The sequence below is a fragment of the Petromyzon marinus genome, chromosome 7, assembly GCF_048934315.1.
Source record: "Petromyzon marinus isolate PM22_M1 ecotype Great Lakes invasive population chromosome 7, UKy_Petmar_22M1.pri1.0, whole genome shotgun sequence".
In the NCBI taxonomy this organism is placed as follows: domain Eukaryota; kingdom Metazoa; phylum Chordata; class Hyperoartia; order Petromyzontiformes; family Petromyzontidae; genus Petromyzon; species Petromyzon marinus.
This window is the reverse complement of record NC_133673.1, coordinates 4659506-4682118: the sequence shown is the minus strand read 5'-3', so window position 1 is coordinate 4682118 and position 22613 is coordinate 4659506. Positions and strand designations below refer to the sequence as shown.

The 22613-nt window shown below is 45.8% G+C and overlaps 1 protein-coding gene across 1 annotated transcript in view; it reads left to right on the top strand.

The window, feature by feature from the left end:
- Positions 1–22613, top strand: part of LOC116939867 (uncharacterized) — a 153056-nt gene that overhangs the window by 121152 nt on the left and 9291 nt on the right. Inside the window, exon 7 of the mRNA XM_032948801.2 lies at positions 15645–15835. Within this exon, the coding sequence (XP_032804692.2) occupies positions 15645–15835 (191 nt within the window). The remainder of the gene's footprint in view (positions 1–15644; positions 15836–22613) is intronic.

The following is a 22613-nucleotide window of genomic DNA, read 5'->3' as shown; positions in this document are numbered from 1 at the left end:
CGAGCTGGAATGTCATTGTGAAAAAAAAACCCGAGAGACCACAGGGAGCGCCGCGGAGGAAGAGCAAAGAAAGATTCCATCGCATGATGGCCCCAGCCGAGAGATTGGGCCCTCTGGCTGTTTGGGCCCCACCTCTCCAGCGCCCGCGGGATTGCGGGAGGTGGTTCCCCATGTCTGCTCACGCGGGCACTGAGGTTGGGGAGCCTTTGTGCGGTGCCCAATTAAAGGCCATTGGGGGGAAATGACCCGGACACGAACAAGATGAGAAGACGTGACCTTCGTCGGGCGAGAGAGCGGAGTCTCCCCGGCCCGCTCGGCACGACACAGTCGCACATGGCCGCACACAGAGTGCGGTGCCGGCGCGGTCTGTCACTGCCCTTCTGCTAGACCTTTGTGTACGTGAAAAAAGAGCTTTATGGCTCATCGGTGTTCCTCCAGTGTAAATACTTATTCTGATCCCTGTGTTTAGTTGTGATAATTATCGCCGCTGGATTGCGATAGGTTAAGGGCAAGAGTATATTTAAGCAAAACTAAATAATACATTTTATTTGTGAGCGCTTTTCTGAATACTCAAAGACACTTTACATAAAATCATGAAAGCAGCAAAAACAACATCAAATGGTAAAAACACTAAAAACACATCAAACTTAGCTAAACATTAAAATCAATTTTAAAAAGGTGAGTTTTAGTCAATGATTTGAACGCTGGAAGGTCGGTGCAGTCACGGATTTGTTTTGGGAGAGAGTTCCAAAGTGAGGGGGGGCAGCTATAGAGAAGGCTCTGTCGCCCCAGGTTCGACGCTTGGTCCTGAGAGGTGGAGTCAGGAGGTTGGCGTCAGATGAGCGAAGGCTACGGGATGGGTTTTGGCGGTGGAGCAGGTCAGTGAGGTAGGAAGGGGCCTGGTTATGAAGGGCTTTATGTGTGAGGAGGATTTTGAATTGAATTTGTTGTGGGACCGGGAGCCAATGGAGGTTCTGGAGGACAGGGGTAATGTGGTCACCGGTGCGGGTGTGAGTGAGCAGACGAGCAGCAGAGTTCTGGATGTACTGGAGTTTATTTAATGTTTTGGTTGAGGTGCCGTATAGGATGCTGTTGCAGTAATCGATTCTGGAGGTGATGAAGGCGTGGATGAGGGTTTCTGCAGCGGAGAAAGAGAGTGATGGGCGAAGTCTGGAGATGTTTTTGAGGTGAAAAAAGGCAGTTCTGGTGATTTGTTTTACGTGGTGTTCAAAGGAGAGGTGATTGTCAAAAAAGACTCCAAGGTTGCGACTTTGAAGGGATGGAGACAGGGTGTAGGTGTCGACAGTGACGGAGAAACTGCGAATGGATTTAGTGATAGATTTGGGACTGATGATGATCATATCTGTTTTGTCGCAGTTAAGTTTAAGGAAATTGGTGTGCATCCACGATTTAATGTTAGCGAGGCAGTTAGAGAGAGTGGAGTGGGTGGCGGAGGTCATGGATTTGGTGGAGATGTAGAGCTGGACATCATCGGCATAGCAGTGAAAGTTAAAACCATGGTGGCCAATGACGTTGCCAAGGGGAAGCAGGTATCGTATGAAGAGCAAAGGACCAAGCACCGAGCCCTGGGGGACACCTTGGGACAACGGAGCGGTGGAGGAGGTGCAGTTGTTGATGTGGATCAACTGTCGTCTGTCGGTGAGATAAGATTGGAGCCAGGAGAGGGCGGTGCCAGTGATGTTGAGGGTAGATTTGAGGCGAGAGAGAAGAATGGTGTGGTTGATAGTGTCAAAAGCTGAAGTGAGGTCCAGGAGGATGAGGATGCTGAGGTGACCAGAGTCTGCGGAGAGGATGATGTCGTTGGTAACTCTGAGGAGGGCTGTTTCAGTGCTGTGTTGTGAACGGAAGCCAGTTTGAAATGGTTCGAACAGGTCATTTGAGGAGAGGTGGGTTTTGAGTTGTTTGGCTACAGTGAGTTCCAGTATATTAGACAGAAAGGGGAGATTGGAAATGGGCCGAAAGTTTGACATAATGTTGGGGTCAAGTCCAGGTTTTTTGAGAATGGGGGTGACAGCAGCCAGTTTGAGTGAACGTGGGATTGAGCCAGAGCTGAGAGAGGAGTTAATGATTTGTATTATGAGTGTGGAGATAGCTGGTAAACAGTCTTTGATGAGGTGGGATGGGATGGGGTCCAGGGCACATGTTGATGTTTTCATCCCTGTCAAGATTTTAGGCAGCTCCCCCGGCGACACTGGGGAGAACTGAGACAGTGGCTGAGAGGTGTGGTGGGGGGAAATGATGGAATGACAGAGCAGACAGTAGTAGCAGAAAAAGAGGACAGGTTGGTGTAAATGGTGTCAATTTTGGTCTGAAAGAATGATATAAAGGTGTTGCATTTATCAGTTGTGAATGAGTTGACGATATTGTTACTGGGTTTAAGAAGTTTATTTACTGTGTAGAAAAGAGCCTTTGGGTTGGTGGAACCAGAATGTATGAGGTGTGCGTAGTAGGTGGACTGGGTAGTGTTAAGAGCTTCCTTATACTGCTGAAGGTAATCTGTGTAAGCTTGTTGATGAACAGTTAAACCAGTTTTCTTATGGAGCCTTTCAAGCTGACGCTTACGGGATTTCATTTTGCGCAGAATAGGAATGTACCAGGGAGCAGAGTGAGTGGATGAGACAGTTTTAGTTTTGATGGGAGCCAGAGGATCGAGACTGGTGGAAAGTGTTTCATTGTAGTAGTTGGTGAGGTCGGAAGGGTTGTCAGTCACGGGTGGGGGGGAGGGGGATATTTTGCTGGCAAGAGAGGCTGAAAGGGCAGGACTAAAGATGGATTTAAGATATCTGAAAGAAATTGTCCTTTTGTCCTTGATTGTAGAAATGGGGAGATCAATGTTCACGGTGATTGCCAGGTGGTCCGAGATGTTGAGGTTGTGGGGCTCGAGGAGTGGTATGGTGAGACCAGTAGAGCAGACCAGATCCAAAATGTGACCACGGCTGTGGGTTGGAAAGTTGACATGTTGGGTGAAATTGAAGCAGTGTAGCAGTTCCAGGAATTCAGTAGCAAATTTACAGTCAGTGTCAATGTGGATGTTGAAATCTCCCAGGAGCAGAACAGAAGGTGAGATGGCAGTTAACTGAGTTAAAAAGTCAGAAAATTCAGAGAGAAAGGAAGGATTTGGTTTGGGGGGTCGGTAGATTGTGGCAGTGACCAGAGGAGTTGGACCAGAGAGTTTGAAAGTGATGTGTTCAAAGGACTGAACAGCAGGGATGGAGATGGTGGATGTTTTAATGTCCTTTCTGTACACTGCAGCGACACCACCTCCCTGCCCCTCAGATCGGGGTTTGTCCATGTATGTATATCCTGTAGGTGTGGTCTGGTTGAGTGTGAAATAGTCCATAGGTTTATGCCAAGTTTCAGTGATACAGAGAAAATCCAGGTTATTGTCAGTAATGAATTCATTTAAAATTAGGCTTTTATTGTTTAGTGAGCAGGTGTTGAGCAAAGCCAGTTTCAGGTGACTTTGCTTCGTGGTGAATTGAGAGGACCGAGGGATGGGGCGGAGATTGGTTAGGTGCACGTGTCATATGTTGTGATGACGTATTAAGGAAGTTGTGAGGCACAAACAAGACCAGATGGATGGAATGGAGTTTGGGGTTGAGTAGTTGTAATTAAACATACGACCTAAGCCTCTGTGAAGCGAATGGCGAATTAGTCCACTTTCTTGGTGAATGTCAATGCAGTCCAAATGAAGGTGGTTGTTGATTGAGTGGAAGTCGGTGGTGGAGTGGAGTGGTGGCATTACTCAGGTGTGGAGCTAGCACTAGCTTGTACCCAGGCAGACCCGGGGAGCAGCAGCTCAGGTAGACCCAGGGAGCAGCAGCTCAGATAGACACAGGGAGCAGCAGCTCAGGTAGACACAGGGAGTAACAGCTCAGGCAAACACAGGGAGCAGCAGCTCAGGTAGACACAGGGAGTAGCAGCTCAGGTAGACCCAGGGAGTAACAGCTCAGGTAGACACAGGGAGCAGCAGCTCAGGTAGACACAGGGAGCAGCAGCTCAGGTAGACCCAGGGAGTAGCAGCTCAGGTAGACACAGGGAGCAGCAGCTCAGGTAGACCCGGGGAGCAGCAGCTCAGGTAGACCCAGTGAGCAGTAGCTCAGGTAGACCCAGGGAGTATCAGCTCAGGTAGACCCAGGGAGTATCAGCTCAGGTAGACCCAGGGAGTATCAGCTCAGGTAGACCCAGGGAGTATCAGCTCAGGTAGACCCAGGGAGTATCAGCTCAGGTAGACACAGGGAGTATCAGCTCAGGTAGACACAGGGAGCAGCAGCTCAGGTAGACCCAGGGAGTATCAGCTCAGGTAGACCCAGGGAGCAGCAGCTCAGGTAGACACAGGGAGTAACAGCTCAGGTAGACACAGGGAGTAACAGCTCAGGCAGACCCAAGGAATAGCAGCTCAGGCAGACCCAAGGAGTAGCAGCTCAGGTAGACACAGGGAGTAACAGCTCAGGTAGACACAGGGAGTAGCAGCTCAGGTAGACACAGGGAGTAGCAGCTCAGGTAGACACAGGGAGTAGCAGCTCAGGTAGACACAGGGAGCAGCAGCTCAGGCAGACCCAGGAAGCAGCTCAGGTAGACACAGGGAGTAGCAGCTCAGGTAGACCCAGGGAGTAGCAGCTCAGGTAGACCCAGGGAGTAGCAGCTCAGGTAGACCCAGGGAGTAACAGCTCAGGTAGACCCAGGGAGCAGCAGCTCAGGTAGACCCAGGGAGTAACAGCTCAGGTAGACACAGGGAGCAGCAGCTCAGGTAGACACAGGGAGTAGCAGCTCAGGCAGGCCCAGGGAGCAGCAGCTCAGGTAGACACAGGGAGCAGCAGCTCAGGCAGACACAGGGAGTAACAGCTCAGGTAGACACAGGGAGTAGCAGCTCAGGTAGACACAGGGAGTAGCAGCTCAGGTAGACACAGGGAGCAGCAGCTCAGGCAGACCCAGGAAGCAGCTCAGGTAGACACAGGGAGTAGCAGCTCAGGTAGACACAGGGAGTAACAGCTCAGGTAGACACAGGGAGCAGCAGCTCAGGTAGACACAGGGAGTAGCAGCTCAGGTAGACACAGGGAGCAGCAGCTCAGGCAGACCCAGGAAGCAGCTCAGGTAGACACAGGGAGTAACAGCTCAGGTAGACACAGGGAGTAACAGCTCAGGTAGACACAGGGAGTAGCAGCTCAGGTAGACACAGGGAGTAGCAGCTCAGGTAGACACAGGGAGTAGCAGCTCAGGTAGACACAGGGAGCAGCAGCTCAGGCAGACCCAGGAAGCAGCTCAGGTAGACACAGGGAGTAGCAGCTCAGGTAGACACAGGGAGTAGCAGCTCAGGTAGACCCAGGGAGCAGCAGCTCAGGTAGACACAGGGAGTAGCAGCTCAGGTAGACACAGGGAGCAGCAGCTCAGGTAGACACAGGGAGTAACAGCTCAGGTAGACACAGGGAGCAGCAGCTCAGGTAGACACAGGGAGTAGCAGCTCAGGTAGACACAGGGAGCAGCAGCTCAGGCAGACCCAGGAAGCAGCTCAGGTAGACACAGGGAGTAGCAGCTCAGGCAGGCCCAGGGAGCAGCACATGTACATACAAATATGCATTTAGTCGATACACCAATTAGCTTTCTAAACCAATATTGCCCACCAGCATTTGTTTTAGGACGCAATCTCCACATCAGTCCCCATATGTATTCGTTTCGTTTTGGCCAAATAGAAACCTTTTAATGACAACAGGACTCACTTCGACATACACTTTGCAACAATCTGCTCTGGTATGTACTGTATGGTATAGTTGTTGGCCTCCACCATAGACATGTGGAATTTCCAACGCTGGCTTGGTACTGCCAGCACAGATGGGATTCAGCCAGAACTCATTTATACATGGAAGCACATTGTGATATAAATAGTGATGATTATCAAGTTTTGACGTAATTTTAATTTACCATAAGCAAATATCCTTGTATACTATTGCTTTGCTACAAAGTGCAGATCTGTGATGGGGTTATCATGTGCACTCAGGCATAACGTTACGATCATTTTTTTTATTCCATTATTTAATGTCTGCCTGTGGCCCTGTTATGAAATTTCTGGGGCTTGAGATGGCAGCCAGCTCTGGCTGCTGGGCTAAAGGAACCCCCGATGGATAAAGATTACTAGAGGCTCATTCCTACATTGGGTTCACCACCACCATCATCATCGTAATCGTCATCTACTGTGGGTCCCTCAGAGGACTGCGGTGAGGTTTAAATAGTTTAATGAATAAAGCAAAACCGGACTGAGGTGGAGTAAATGATTCACTGTGCATACGCTGTCAGAAAAGTAAACACTTGTAATCTTGATTTGAAGCTTTCGTGACTGCAGGTGATATCTTCGAAAATCACATAGGCCTAAACATTTAGCAATTAAGAGATGTCCTATGCTGCTACGTTTAACTCCTTAGTTCTATTTCACACGTTTCCTTTATTCAATCAGGTAACATCCCACAGAGGACCTTAAGGGATGGCTTGGATTGTCATACAAGGCAACGAGCATTTGTTTTTTGTTTATTTCTGGAAATTTTGTTTCAAATGGTTTAATATTTGGTGTCTAAACCATGGCACTGAGACAGAATGGTCAAGTTTAGCATATGATGTCAAATAGGCCTTTTTCTATGCAAATGATCAACTCCCACCAATTCTTCAGTGAGCATTGAGCTTTAACACTCACTATAAAACAGGCGTAATTTTTTCACTGATAAGTGTCCCAAAGTATGACTGATCAGCTGTCGTTTCAAAGTGCCCAACTATCGTTTATTAACCCGCTGATGAGCATTTTAACTTTTGCACTATGCAGATACTTCTTAGCTGGGTGTGGTGGCACATGCTGATATCCAGCGCTTTGGTGATTAGGTTGATGGATTATACAGAAATCATCACGTGATTGATGGAGCTTTTAGTTGGTCTACAGGCAGCAGTACAGCTAGTCGATTGTTGAGTGGTTGGATTTGCATCATCATCAGCCATTGTCTATCAACTGATTGATGCAGATCTTGTCACTCCATCTGTCATGGACTTGACTATACAGACATACACACGTTTAAAAAAACACGTACATTAAAAAGCGTAGGTATAGCTTATACTTATACAGAACTGGTGGTGTTGTAACTACATCCCTGTATTTGCTGTGTGGGTAGAATTTTTAAATGATATTGCATGTTACTAAAATTATATAACAGTAACGTGAACGAGTGAAGCCCGAGGGTGATTGGACACAAAGCATTTTTTCTCTCAAGATTATTGACTTGGAAGTCAATTTCAGGAGAGTTTTTTCAAAGCTACCTTTTTTTTAAACGCAATGGTTTTTCCAGATCCATCCATTCAGACGGGAGGGTCATCGGAGGACTCATTTCTAAATCGTGTCTACTTTGTAGTCAGAAGACATGCCAAAAATAACAGCTTTCTCGGGCACTATTAAAGGTGCAGCCCTGCAATTCCCTGCTCACGCCACTGCTTGCGCAAGGGCTCTATGCACTGGAGGGAGGTCGAGAGAAGCCCTCCAGAGTTCGTTGGCGTACTCTTCCACGCTGGCCAGCCATCTCGGAAGAGGTGGGGGTACCCACACTTTGCCCTGCCATGCGCCGAACTGCCATTCGATTGTGGTACACCCATTTACACGCCGTCTGGACAGGCAGTCAAAGAATGGAGCTTGTTCTAAAAATGTAATTGCACTTTTTTTTGTTATTTGCACACGCGGTGTTTCTGTTTCACGTTCAAGGATATTCGTGCCTGGGTTTGTGTGGTGGTGCAGTGGTTAGCGCTTTCAACCTGGCGACCAGAATGTGAGTCCAGACCACGGCTATAATTAGTGGTACAGTGTTACCTGAACCGGCCCTGAGCCCCCACCCCTTCACCAACCCGCACTTACCAGTGTGGTGAAATATGCTCGACTAATCCCTCCGATCTACATGGTTTCGTGAGACCTTCATCCAGCAGCGGATTAACAAATGAGCACTTTAATGAACAATTGCATTAAATGAATGCCTCATTTATCTTTGAGGGTGTAAAGATGAGAGAGTTATAGAGAACAGCTGCATTGAAGCAAAATGCTTTTTTGTCACTTAGAGATCTGGCATATAAAACAGGACACTTTCAAATCCTGCTAGCCTCATGGTCTTCCTTTAACATGTTTTTCACCCAATGGGCACACACTTCTCGGAATTTCAATATCATGGATTATGGAATTAAATGTTCTCACACTTATCGCTATGATGCTAATGTGTGCCTCAGTCCTACTGACCTGTCATCCAAATCGCCAACCTCTCTGCATGATAGCCATTGGCTTAACTGGCCTACGATTTCTGTTTGTCATCACAAACATGCTTACGTCCCGATTGCAGCTGTCCCATGCCACGTGTAAATGTTTCTACGATTCATAAAGGATTTACCACCGTGCATTTTTTTGAAAATAAGATTTAACTCGTCTAACTCGTTCAGAGTATGAAAAATGCACAACAGCTCCCTGCTCTTCTGACGTGCAGTTGGGCAAGGGTACTGACATTTTGTTGATCACGTAATACATCAGCTATTTAGTGACAAAAGCTGTACAAAAATGGCATATGTGCAAGGGTCATACTGCAAATTTTGTACCAAAATCGCACAACACACAGGTGAAACGATTAATGAATTTAAATATACGTCAAAAAAAGTTGCACATGCATATTCAAATAAAATTTTAAAAAATTACAGTTATATACCTTATCCGTGATTGGCTTACATGGCACATGCTTTGACCTGAGACCTACTTTCTTGCTGTTGCACAATAACCCCAAAATTGATTCTTCATCCACACTGCATTTCATTTCCTACGGATGTGTCAGCTCGTGCTGAGACGCTCTTGCAGAGTGGCAGCAGATAGTGGCTCTGCACCCTTTCACCCCAACACAGAATGTTATGGGGTTTTTTTTTTGAAGGGGTAAGGTATCCCTTTCACCCACCCGGCAGACTCGCGATGCATCACACTACATCACACACGTCCTGCACTTTGACCCCCTATTGCCCTTTGGGACGCCGACCTTTACCGCTCGCTTTTGTAATCAGTTTCACTCTGCGAGGGCTTTTCATCCTCGGCGTAGCCCTGCCGAGGAAACTGCACAGCGGGTTGTTCGGTGAGGTCCCTAAAGAGGGTGACTATTTTTGAAAGCTGGCGAATTTAGTGCAGGGGTTTTTTTTGTAAGTCACGTGTGTCAATGCGCCCTTGTATCACGTGTGCACTCATAGAGCTAATTTAAATAGTTGGTAGTTTGCCATGCAATTTACTTCACCTTGAAAACAAATCAACCGGTCACTTTTTTTTCCACTTGACAGGAGCATCCAGGCATAAAACAATCTTCCAACAAAAGTAAAATGCCATTCTCTGTTAAATGCATTGCTGTGTGTGAACGCACCTGGCTTTTGCATTGTAACATTCTTTCTAGACAGATCAAAAGAAGACAGGGAGCAAAAACCCACCCAAAATGAGACAACAACAATAATACGTTGGCAATATATTATCTTGCCTTTCATTACTTCTTGCGAGATCGCTTTTCTATCGGCCTGTCTGCGTTCGTTCGTTTGTTTATAGGGGTATTTCCTTGGTAATTGCCATAACAGCAACACGCCCTGAAAAGAAAATCGTGGAATTCGCCAGATGATTGCAACCACGTGCATGTCCTCCCACATTGCAATGCGCTGAGCAGGTGCACACAATATTACCGACCTGTCACGGTGGACTCTATCCATATTGTATTCGCATTTGGCTTTGCCCTCTGAAGTTTTTCACGGTACTTTTTTTTTACAGAACGTCGTTGAATGTGACAAACGCAAAGCGGATAAATTACACAAGGCGGGATTGCAGCCACATACGTCGGACTTGCGATCCAGCGGTCGCTGCTTCGATCTCTGGTTCAAATTGAAACAGCGGTGGCAGTTTATTAAATCCCTCCGCCTCCGTCCATCCAGCGGCGTAAATGGGTACATGTGCAGTTAGTCGATCGCAGGTCGCGTGTAGTAGGGTAAACTGGGGCTACTCCCACCTTGTCCAAGTCCTCGGGTTTGAAGAGTAGCCGAAGTACCCAACAGTCTAGAGCGACTTATGAGAGCTCCCTCGAGTGCAGGCCCTTCTCCTGCCAGTGGCAGTGCAATACATTGCAAGGCTGCACCTTTACGTATAACTGTTGATGGGGTACACCTCAACCCTCTGGGGTTCATTTTTAAGTCAGTTAGTGGGAGCCTACGGACCTTGGTGTGTCAGTGATAAACTGGCCAAGAACTGCAGGATCTGGCAGAAGCAGGGAAGCGATGATGAGGCATGATCACGTTAAACTGCACTGGCTGTCATAACCTCTTGACCATTAATTCTAGATTTGAAGCTTTCGTGACTGCAAGGATTCATACTCTTGGCCATTGTTCTTCATTTGCAAATTGGCTATGACTCGACTTACGCTTGTGAATGACATCACAGATCACAGGAGTCTTCCGGTAAATGTCCACTTCACAGCAGATGCTGCACTTTGAGGATGGTTTCAAGAATGAAATTGTCGCCAGCTGGCCTACTGGTGCAGTAATGAGCATGGCGCTGAATAGACTATCCACTCACCTAAACTATATATATAAACATTGTTAGATGTCCATCCGTCCGTGTTTGTCCATCCACCTGAGCTACGTTCGCCCGTCTCGGGCAATCAAAGGCGCGAGCACCAGCAAATGGTTTTGAGCGCTATGCTGCATAGCTCTCCGATGTGTGTATTCAGCACGATGTCTGACGTTCGGCTCCACATGCTGGAAGCTTCTTCAGCACCTGAACACGATAAGGAAAAGCTGAATGCAGTTCCTAACGAAACCCCCAGCATGGGGAAGTGAAACATCTGATCATCGTGCCAACTACAGTGAGGGAAATAAGTATTTGATCCCCTGCTGATTTTGTACGTTTGCCCACTCGCAAAGAAATGATCAGTCTATAATTTTAATGGTAGGTTTATTTGAACAGTGAGAGACAGAATAACAACAACAAAATCCAGAAAAACGCATGTCAAAAATGTTATAAATTGATTTGCATTTTAATGAGGGAAATAAGTATTTGACCCTTCTGCAAAACATGACTTAGTACTTGGTGGCAAAACCCGTGTTGGCAATCACAGAGGTCAGACGTTTCTTGTAGTTGGCCACCAGGTTTGCACACATCTCAGGAGGGATTTTGTCCCACTCCTCTTTGCAGGTCTTCTCCAAGTCATTAAGGTTTCGAGGCTGACGTTTGGCAACTCGAACCTTCAGCTCCCTCCACAGCTTTCTATGGGATTAAGGTCTGGAGACTGGCTAGGCCACTCCAGGCCCTTAATGTGCTTCTTCTTGAGCCACTCCTTTGTTGCCTTGGCCATATGTTTTGGGTCATTGTCATGCTGGAATACACATCCACGACCCATTTTTCAATGCACTGGCTGAGGGAAGGAGGTTCTCACCCTAAGATTTGACGGTACATGGCCCCATCTATCGTCCCTTTGATGCGGTGAAGTTGTCCTGTCCCCTTAGCAGAAAAACACCCCCAAAGCATAATGTTTCCACCTCCATGTTTGACGGTGGGGATGGTGTTCTTGGGGTCATAGGCAGCATTCCTCCTCCTCCAAACACGGCGAGTTGAGTTGATGCCAAAGAGCTCCATTTTGGTCTCATCTGACCACAACACTTTCACCCAGTTGTCCTCTGAATCATTCAGATGTTCATTGGCAAACTTCAGACGGGCATGTATATGTGCTTTCTTGAGCAGGGGCACCTTGCGGGTGCTGCAAGATTTCAGTCCTTCACGGCGTAGTGTGTTACCAATTGTTTTCTTGGTGACTATGGTCCCAGCTGCCTTGAGATTATTGACAAGATCCTCCCGTGTAGTTCTGGGCTGATTCCCCACCGTTCTCATGATTATTGCAACTCCACGAGGTGAGATCTTGCATGGAGCCCCAGGCCGGGGGAGATTGACAGTTCTTTTGTGTTTCTTCCATTTGCGAATAATCGCACGAACTGTTGTCACCTTCTCACCAAGCTGCTTGGCAATTGTCTTGTAGCCCATTCCAGCCTTGTGTAGGTCTACAATCTTGTCCCTGACATCCTTGGAGATCTCTTTGGTCTTGGCCATGGCGGAGAGTTTGGAATTTGATTGATTGATTGCTTCTGTGGACAGGTGTCTTTTATACAGGAAACCAGCTGAGATTAGGAGCACTCCCTTTAAGCTGAGATTAGGAGCACTCCCTTTAAGAGTGTGCTCCTAATCTCAGCTCGTTACCTGTATAAAAGACACCTGGGAGCCAGAAATCTTTCTGATTGAGAGGGGGTCAAATACTTATTTCCCTCATTAAAATGCAAATCAATTTATAACATTTTTGATATGCGTTTTCATGATTTTTGTTGTTATTCTACCTCTCACTGTTCAAATAAACCATTCCATTAAAATTATAGACTGATCATTCCTTTGTCAGTGGGCAAACGTACAAAATCAGCAGGGGATCAAATACTTTTTTTCCCTCACTGTACATGGGCTGAAACTCGAGATCGCATCGGGCGGAGAGCTAACAGCCCTGCAAATTCAACAAATCATAGGGCAGAAGCTCATCGCGAATGTAAAAAGTAACTAGTATGAAAAATGTGTTATTTTACCAGGTAATGCTCACTGAGCTATATAGCTGTTTTTTAGAAGCGACCTGGACAATAATGATAGCTCAACAAAGTGGCTTATAACGTGGAAATGTATAGTAGCCAAGTGCAGTACTCTAAACGCATGTTTCTAAATGTGGAGGGGAAATCCTTGAGGACCTGGAGAAAAACTACGCGACCACGGGGAGGACACGCAAACCTCCAAATATACAACAGGCGTCAGGGTCAAGATCGGACACACGACCTCCTGCATACCAGGAGAGGTAGTTAACATCTCGCCACCATGGCGAATATTAAAGAATGGGGGGGGGGGGGGACAGAGTGTGAGTGTTGGTGAGGCCTTAAACTGTGAACTTTCATCGGCGTTTTCCAGTAACATAATAAGGATGCAAAATTCGTGTTTGTGCATTCTCTACCACATCCCCTCCTTTCCCCCATATGCTGTCGTGGTGTAAGAATGGTCAGCACTCTGGAGTTGCAATCCAGGGGTCACTGGGTTGATCCCTCGTCGGTGCAGTTGAAACATTGGGAATGTCTTTTTCTCCTCCCACCTCTGTCCACTCAAAGTTATAAATAGATGACACCACAGTTAGTCAGTCGGCATGTTGCACGTGGTGGGGTCAAATGTGGGCATTCTCACCTCTTCCAAGACGTCTGACCAGCATGGTATAATAAGCCAAAATACCGACTCACGGAACCTCTCTCTGCGAGTGGAGGCCCTTCCCGTCGAGCACTGCCTAAGCAAGCAATTGCAGGGCTGCACCTTTAGCTTTTAAATTATATGATTCACATAGCGTACATATTATGATAGGATCTCTAAACGAAGCACCTCAGGCGTGACGATGGCATTGGCCCAGGAGTTAGAACACAACCTCCGGCTCGCCTGATTTGCGTTGCCTCTTTCAATACAAATTTGGCAAGGGCGCTCGTATCATGCACCCATATCCAGTCTGCTTGATCTCTACATGACATTACCCTGGACAATTGTGTTACTGTCAGCTTGGTTCATTGCTGTTATGAAACTAAAGAAGGGATTGTCCAATGCCTGCTGTAAGTCATTTGACTGGAAGTTTGTGTTACAAGATATCTCCGGATTAATGCATTAATGGTTTATTACGCATCGCAGGAGCGTGGATAGGGCACTGTATATCAAACAGGTCCACCGACATACATTTCGGGCGTTGCGTTAAACACACAATGGCTGCATTAAGAAGGAAAGGTCAGACTGGTCGGACTTCAAAGCCAAGTTCCCCTATCAGATGAGTCACTGTGAAGCTGCGTCCCATAACAACCTGCATGGCACCACACATGCCGGTGTGACGGTGTGACGGTGGCTTGTGCAGCAACTGTTGTCAGTGGAAGTTTTACTCGGTCAACAGAGCCAGGGAAATCGACACCGTCATCTCGTGTAAGCGCCTTTAGGACGTCTTTCTGAAGACCCGTGAGCAATTGTAGGACGTATAGTTTGGCATGTATTACATTGTGCGGCTTTTGTTCTAGATTCGAGTCACTTCTTCAAAGTCAAGGATACATTTGTTGGCGTGTAGCAGAGTCATGATTGGCTTATCATGTTTAAGTGATCCGATTGATGATAGCATATCGACTGACAGCATAATCTTTGTTGAGTGTATTTGAATAAGCTCTCCACTTCAATGACTGGCTCCTTGTGTTTGCAGCCCACCGCCTTATCTCTGACAGCGACGACTGGTTTGTTTCTGTTACACCTGAAAATGTTCTCGTGGTGTTTATTAGGCAATGCACTTCCCGATGCAAGGCGCTTGTATGCAGGTGTTCTGAAGTCTTAGCATTGGGAAGGTAAATGTGCAAAAGCACAATGCATTGCATCTCATGTATTAAACACACGAATACATTAATATTTAGCGGCATTTTCATTGACGAAAGAAAGTAACATGTAAGTCCATCGACAAATTATGCTTCACTTCGATCAATGTTTTTAAGTAGCTACAGTGGCAAGATGTACCTTGCCTGGTATACAGGTGGCCGTGGGTTCGATCGTGACACTGATGCCTGTATGTTTGGAGTTCACATGTTCCGGATTTTTCTCCGGGTCCTTCGGGTTTTTCCCCTCCACAATAACAACACGCGTTTAGAGTATTTGGCTGCTGTATATTTCCGCGTGATAAGCCACTTCGTTTGAGCTATCATTTGTGGCCAGGTTGCTTCTGAAAAGGAGCTACAGAGCTCAGTGGGCCTTACCTGAGAAAATAGAAATAGTTTAGTTTTAATTTAAATAAGGTCAGCACTGGATCAGTTTAGACAATTTTGACTTTCACCGGCAAGGTGAGACCCATGAATGTTGCTTGGTAGCTTGATACTACAGGTAAGAGCTGACCATGAATAAAGGCGTGTGGGGGTGCAGCCCTGCAATTTCTTGATCACACCACTTTTGAGCAAAGAGGCTTCTGCAAGAAGAATCTCTTGAGAAACCCTCGATGGTACATTTGGCCTTCTCTTCCACGCCGACCAGATGTCTTGGAAGAGATGTTCCCACCACTCTACCCCGTGAACTGGAATGCATGTTTGTATGAAGACATATTTAAACAATTATTGTATAAGACATTCAATCATCATGAAATCTTGACTTAAAGCTTTCGTGTCTGGAGGAATTCATATTCTTTGGGTCTTTCGATAAAGCCACAGAGATAGATAAAATAAAAAAAAATTGTATTTGATCTATCTACGTGGCTTTACCGAAAGACCCAAAGAATATATATTTTATTATTTTATTGTTTCCCTTCAACGTGACTTTACCGAAAGAGCTAAGGATATAAATGTGAACAACCGTTGTGTAATTATAACTGAATTCAACTGCTATTAATTTAGGGCTAAAACTTCCTAACTCAGAAGCGGCCACTGCTCTCGATGGGCTGCTCGCCGCTCGTGAAGAAGAAAAAAAAATTAAAATAACGAATCGACGTCGCTGCTCCTCTCCCCCTCTCACGTCTGCCCGTCTGCCCGTGCGGTGCGAGCAGAGCGCAGGACGGGCGAGCGTGGTGCGCTGTCCACGGCCCTGAGGTCGGCACAGCGCCGCTTGTGCGAGATCGGGCGGGCGCACCGCGGACCGCCCGCCGACTGCAAAGCGGCGGCCCCTTCGGTGGCGCCCGCGCGCAGGCCCGGCCACGGCTCCTCCGCCGTCACCTACAGCAAAGGCAGGGGAGTCAAGGTGCTCGCTTCGCGGCAGCAGCGGTGGCAGGGGCGAGCGGGGGGCGAGCGAGGGGGGCGCGAGCGAGCGGGGGCGAGGGGGGCGAGGGGGGGGTGTGGACGACTGAAGCAGGAGAAGTGGGTAGAGGGCAGATAACTTTTGTTCGATTCAAGTAGAGCGGGAAGGTGGAACCTCAGAGACATCCTGTTACCGTTCCGAGAAATACCGCGCATGTCACTGACCCTGATTTGCAAGACTTTTGTGGGCAGGTGGAAGTTTTTTTTTTTTGGGGGGGGGGGGGTTTCGAAAGGGGCATATGCATATGTGTGGGTAACATTTTTTTTTAATGAGGCCATGCAATGCACAGAAGAGTCTTCCTGCCGTTTCATTATCATTGTTTTCCTTGAGTGAAGTGTGCATGCTGGAACACATGGCTAATCTGGGTGAAAAGAAGGTTAATCCCTTGGCATTGCAGCAGTAAGTGGTTGCAGAGAATTGTAGACATAACATTTTCTCTACAAGTGTTGTGTGTGCGTGTGTGACCGGGCAACGGTAGTGTCACGGTTAGCTCACTGCTCTACAAATTCGGCGACCCGAGTAGCAAATACCCATTCCGTTTTGACATCCTGAATTTCCTTACATTATATGGCAACAGCTGTACTCTATTGACTTCTTGTAAAATCAAATCAGTTATACTACGTAAATCGTTTTCTCCACTAATATCCGTGGCCTCATGAACTTGTTTCAGCCAATCACTAAAGCCTGGGCACATTAAGGATTGATGTTCCTCTTTTTTTTAAGTACGCGACAGACTTTGTCTGTGAGGGATACGTTTTGGATTTCAATTTTTATGCATATCAGAGCGTAAGATTGTTAAGGCCCAAATGTAATATTTATTGCAAATATCGTTTGCTCTGTGCATACTCTATTTGACAAGGTACAATATTTTGATTTAAAGCTTTTGTGACTGCAGGGATTCATATTCTTGGTTCTTTCGGTAAAGTCACGTGGTTTTCACACCTGATGATGATTGCTTGTGTTGCAGTCGAAACGTCGCGATAATTTTATTGTTTTATATTTTTATTGTTTTATTGTTTCCCTTCTACGTGACTTTACCGAAAGAACCAAGAATAAGGTACAATATACCATACTCTTTGACTGTTGCAGGACACTTCTCAGGCAAATTGCATTGCCCCTATCCAGAGGCAATGCAATTTATACATTATTTTACTCGTTTAACTTTCCATTTCTCAACGGCGTTTTACAGCTGCCGTAGCCCATGCTGCAGACATCACTCTCTGACGTTGTATAAGAGCCAAGCAGGTGCCCTGACGGTGCACTGGAAATCGCAATAGCTTACACAAACAGGTGCTTTTCTTACCAATATTCCCTCCTTTTAAATGTTACACTCACTTAAATGTTACATAGAAAGTGAAAACATACTTCTGGCACTGTGGCACAGAACTGTTGTGAGCTCAGGGGGTTGATGTTGATTGATTTCTTTTGACGTTAAATGGGGGAAATCAAATATGTTATTTAACACTACTGCGGTGAGAAAAACCCGCAACTAATCATGGCTTTAAGAACGTATTAAAGGGCGTAGCTTTTTAATTTTACCGTTAAGATTGTGGCCGGTTCACGTTATCAATGGTTGTACTTTCGGCTAAATTGAATCTATTATTCTATGCTTGTAAAAGAGCTAGCATGCTTGAATGGGAAGTGTGTCGTTTATCTTTGTGGACACCGTATAACCCAACATTCTATACTCAAAGTATCTCCCTGTTCAGACAAGAGTGGAAAGCATCTAACCTCCATGGGCAGCCTTAAGCCAATGGTGGACATTCCACATTGCTATGGCATAATCCGGTTTCTCCTCAGAATAATGCTGCCAATTTCCAACCGTTCGGTTGTTGTTGGTTAACTCTGGAGGAATGATCATGGAGTGTCGATCCACGAGTAGAGGAGTAGAATGTCCGGGCTTTGCTATCATTTGTGATTATTTTATCAGCATTTGTTTGGCGAGTTAAATGGATTCAGTGAGTATTCGTGAGCCAATTTAGGGGAGGTTCATATTCTCAACATGCGTCTTTGGAAAATGTAAACTCTTTCATGAATAATGTTCTTTCACAGTGCCCATCGTCTTCAAGCCACCAGATCTCACCATTGTTTTATGAACAGGTCTCCAATGGAAAATAGAGGACTTCGTTATGTAGTTTGGGGTGCCGAGAGCATTCGAAAGCGGGTTAGGTAGTCACCCTCTATAAACTCGTTGGGTGTTCCTTTCTATGTAATGCTATTATAATAATTATATAATAATAGTCACTTATTTACCCAGGAAAGCCACAATGAGTCACAATATACTTTTCCAAGAATTGGGATGTTTGGCCAACACAAATTGTATTGTACGTTTGTAGTTACGGTAGGAAACCGAAGAACCCAAAGGAAACCCCATGCAGAACAGGGGGAGAACGCACAAACTATACACAGAAAGGTGCCCGAGTTTGGAATCGAATCAGGGACTTCTTACTGCGAGGCACAAGTGTTACCACTTTGTCGCCCTATCGCCCGTAATTTAGTCTACATTTTTACAGTAAGCAGCTTCTTCTTCCAGTGAGTTATTTCTTTAGGTATTTACCAAAACAACTGTACAGTGAATCTTATGAAATCAGGCGATATCATGTGCAAGATTCAACCATTGTCACAGCCATAGATCAAATTCCAATTTTGAAAACAGCATGCACCTATGTAAAAAAAAACCAACGATACATAACTAGAGACGTAAGTCTCTTTTTGCAGAAATCACACGGATAATCAATTACAGACATCGTTGGATATCACTTTGTTGAATATAGGATCTTGATGGATTGATGTTGTACAGGTCATTTGAGAATGACTGCCTGTAGTGTGTACCCTTGACTTGCTCACATTTAGATCCGTAGATCCTACGTTCCCCGTGTTGTTTTAACGTTGACTGCAGCTGCACCTCCGCTGTTTGCTACACAAATTGAGCTCAGGCAGAGGCTGATTAAAATGTACGTAACAGGTGCTTGCATTGCCAAAGTATACACTCTTTAAACGTTGCTATGTAGACTTGGCAGGGAAGATTGTTTTCATAGGTGCATACATTTTTCATTTTTACGATATGCAGTATATCATTACGAAAATATCCGAGGGTGACATTCTGGTGAACGCAACGAGGTAGAGTGGTGGCACAGTGGTTAGCGGCACTGCGCTGTGAACCCGGCGACCTTTTATCGATTATTTGCTGTGGTTATCATCAGTGGCGAGTGATAACTGAACCAGTTCTGCTCTATCCCCGTTCACCAACGCACACACACACACGAACCAGCATGGTGAAGTATGGCTAAACAATAACAGACATGGCTTAGGAAGGCCATCATCCAGCAGTTAATTGGTAGAGAGCTGTAAATTGTTGTTATTGAAATGTTTCCAATTTAATGATAAAATGTTCAGGATCATGGTCCAAACAAGGATCTCACATATATATTGTACATCATTGTACTGTGCATGCATAAGTATGAATTCTGGTGTCATTTTGGTTAGATATCACTCAAATTCCAGTCAGAGGTCAACCAGCCTATCATCCATCCGAGGCCGAGAGAACAAAGAGCACCACGTTGTTGAAAATCATTCTTGACCATTGCATGGCTAGACTGGCCCCTGCCTAGTAATGTGGAATTTCCACATTGACTTATGCCACCAACAGAGATAACCATTGCACCAGTGTTCATTCCAGTACGAGGACATTTGGGCGGGCTTTTTTTTTTACTTTGACATATGCTTTAAAAATTACGTGGTCACGCTCTCAACATCAACACTTAATATTTAGTTTACTGTAAAGAAAACTAAAACGTGGGGGAGTATTTATTTAAAACGGCACGCCATGTGTGGTCAAGCACACGCTTATAACAGCCGTCCTACTCAAACGGTGACTGCAAAAAAGGTGGATTTCGCTAAAGGTCAACAAATGTTGAGTTCATTATTCCATAACCTGAGGCTAACAGGACCACTGACCTTTACCACTGCAGAGAAGAATAAGATGTGAAAAGTACACCCCTTTTTATTTTATTTTGAAGGCCATCTCAGATTCTACGCTGTGGCTCGGTCCGTGTAGAGTTACGTTTGTCAATGGGATTATAAAAATTTGCTTCATGCTCACCACATGGTAATAAATTACATTCCTAACGGGCATTTGATCCGTAGAACCCAAGCTCACCCCCCCACTCCGTTATGACCATCATCGAATCTGCAAATGATGAGAATGACTGATCACACCAGAAAAATAGTGCGGGCGGCAAAGCCTTGAGTTTCAAACAACGTGCAGAAACGGGTCAAAAGCACTCGGTCTTTGTGCATTACACAAAATCCATCAGCATGTCCTTGAAGAAGTGCATTATGCCCGCAGTTTTTTTGTCCAGGACATATGTCAAAGGTGATTATGCATAAACAATTAGGTAATACTATATTGTTTCATTATATTTGCTTTACAGGATGAGAGCCCGTGGGGATATGTGTACTTAATTTTTTTGTTAACTGTTTTAAGGCACCAACGCAAACCATTGAGAACCAAAACATATGATCAAAAGGAAGCTTGGAAAGCTGTAGGTGATTGATAGGGCCCGTTCACATGCAATTATCCTTTGGAAAGTAGGTTTGGAATAAGAATAATATATCGTGAAAAAGATACAGCAGCAGAGCATGAGCCAACCCAATAAATAGAAAAGTGCGTGAAATTGTCAAACCTTCCATTTGTCTGCAGATCAGTGATCAAAAGTACGGTAGAATAGCTTGATAACTCACACCATCTAATTTTCCAGAGAGACAACTCTTTTTGACAGGAACCATTCAAGTGGATGAAAATAAATGTATGTATGTTGAAGTTTCTTTCGCACTGTACATAGCCAACCGTGCTAATCGGAGGTGCGGGGAAGGACAACAAACTAAACACAAAAACGTAGTTCTGAAGAAATTAGTTTTGAATCTAGATTTACGAGTGCATAGCTCCAGTGGCTTACTAATATCAGAAGCGCATCTGAAAGCGCGCGATGCAGTGACCATATTTCTTCGATGGTTACGCCAAAAGCCGCTGCGAGGATGACCGGAGTTCGCTTGATGGGTTATGCTCCCTGACGAGATCAGCAAAGGTCTTGTGGTTCATTTGTGACAAGCACTCTGTGTGTAATGAGTGCGACTTCGTGATGTATTCGTTCGGCAACTGTGCGCCTATGTAAATAAATATAAAGGATTGCTGCCACTGTGGTGTAATGGTTGGCACACTGGACTTGAAATCCAGAGGTCGACAGTGCAACCTCCCCGCGTGGCCGTGGACAAATGGGGGACATTTCTTAAATACCCTCTGTCTCTGTTCACCCAGGCAGTATAAATGGGTGCAGCACGGTTAGTCGACTGGGAAGTCACGTTTGGAGAGGTAAAGTGTGGGTACTCCCACCTTTATTGGCAAGTGTGGCAGAGTAAGCCAAACACTCTGCAGAGGTGCTCCTTTGAGTGACCTCTGTTGGACCTCTTTCTGCTCGCAGTGGAGTGAGCAGGCAACTGCAAGGCTGTAGCTTCGCCTTCACTAATCAAGAAGTAGTGTGGCTATGGCGAGGGTGGCACCGTGATACGTGGGATGAAACTGTTCATACGTGTATTTACCTTTCACGTTGGTGTTGTATACGACCAACCAAATCATAATTGGGTTGGGGGTTATTGAACCTTCAACCTTCATAGGAAGGGTCTAGTGTCCTTCAATTATATATATGTATTTTGAAACACTGCAGTTATCGCATTGCACTATGAGCCCGTTGAGCTGAACTTAATTCCCAGACATGACAAGCATCACTGGCACGTGATATTTTGTATTGGTCCTGGCCTCCCCACCTTCAGCAGCCCTCATTGACCAGCATTGGGAAGTATGGTCAAACAACCCCCATGTGAGACACACATTGAGGGGGACACACACGGGAATAGAGACAACCGTGGAGAGAGACACACGCCGAGAGAGACACGAGTAGAGAAACACATGGGGAGAGAGGCATGGTGTGCGGAAGCCTTCATCCAGAAGCGAAATAAAACAAGGCAGTATTTTTTATATATACAGCGTGCATTTAGTCAACGTTTCAAGCAGCAGATCCAGCAATGTGATCTACAGCAGTGGCCCTGAAGACACGAACCTTAACAAAAAGACACCACACACACACACATCGCACCCAGGGGATATCTCACAGATGGGTGAGCAGCGTGGAAACCCCCATAGAGAAAGTGACGTGGTAATCTGAGACAGATAAACGTGGGACCGAGCCAACTCATCAGGAAGGATATTATAGTCTGGACAGATGGGGACAATCTGCCCACGAGGGTAAAGGACCTTTGAATTGTATAAAAAAGTCAGTAGGGTGGTGCTCATCTCTATGTTGGTGGCCCTGAGCCAGTGCTGGAAATGCCACATTCCTATACTGGGAGCCTTAATCTTGCATTGTACAACCACCGTTGATTTATGCTAGCCCGCAATAGGCGATGAGCTAAGTTGACCCACAACCATAGTTTGAATGTGTAACTTTTCAATTGTACACCGAGTGCTCTAACCATGGTGCCACATGAACAGAGCCAAACATTACAGAACGCCTCCCATCTATGACCCTATTATCCTTGACACGTATTACCCACAACTCCTATTATTCGTGGCACCTATAGGGTTTGCGAACACTCCTATTATCTATGCCCCTAGTCTTCCTTTTATCCACAGTTATCTCCTTTTTGCCCACTTCAGCAATTTTTT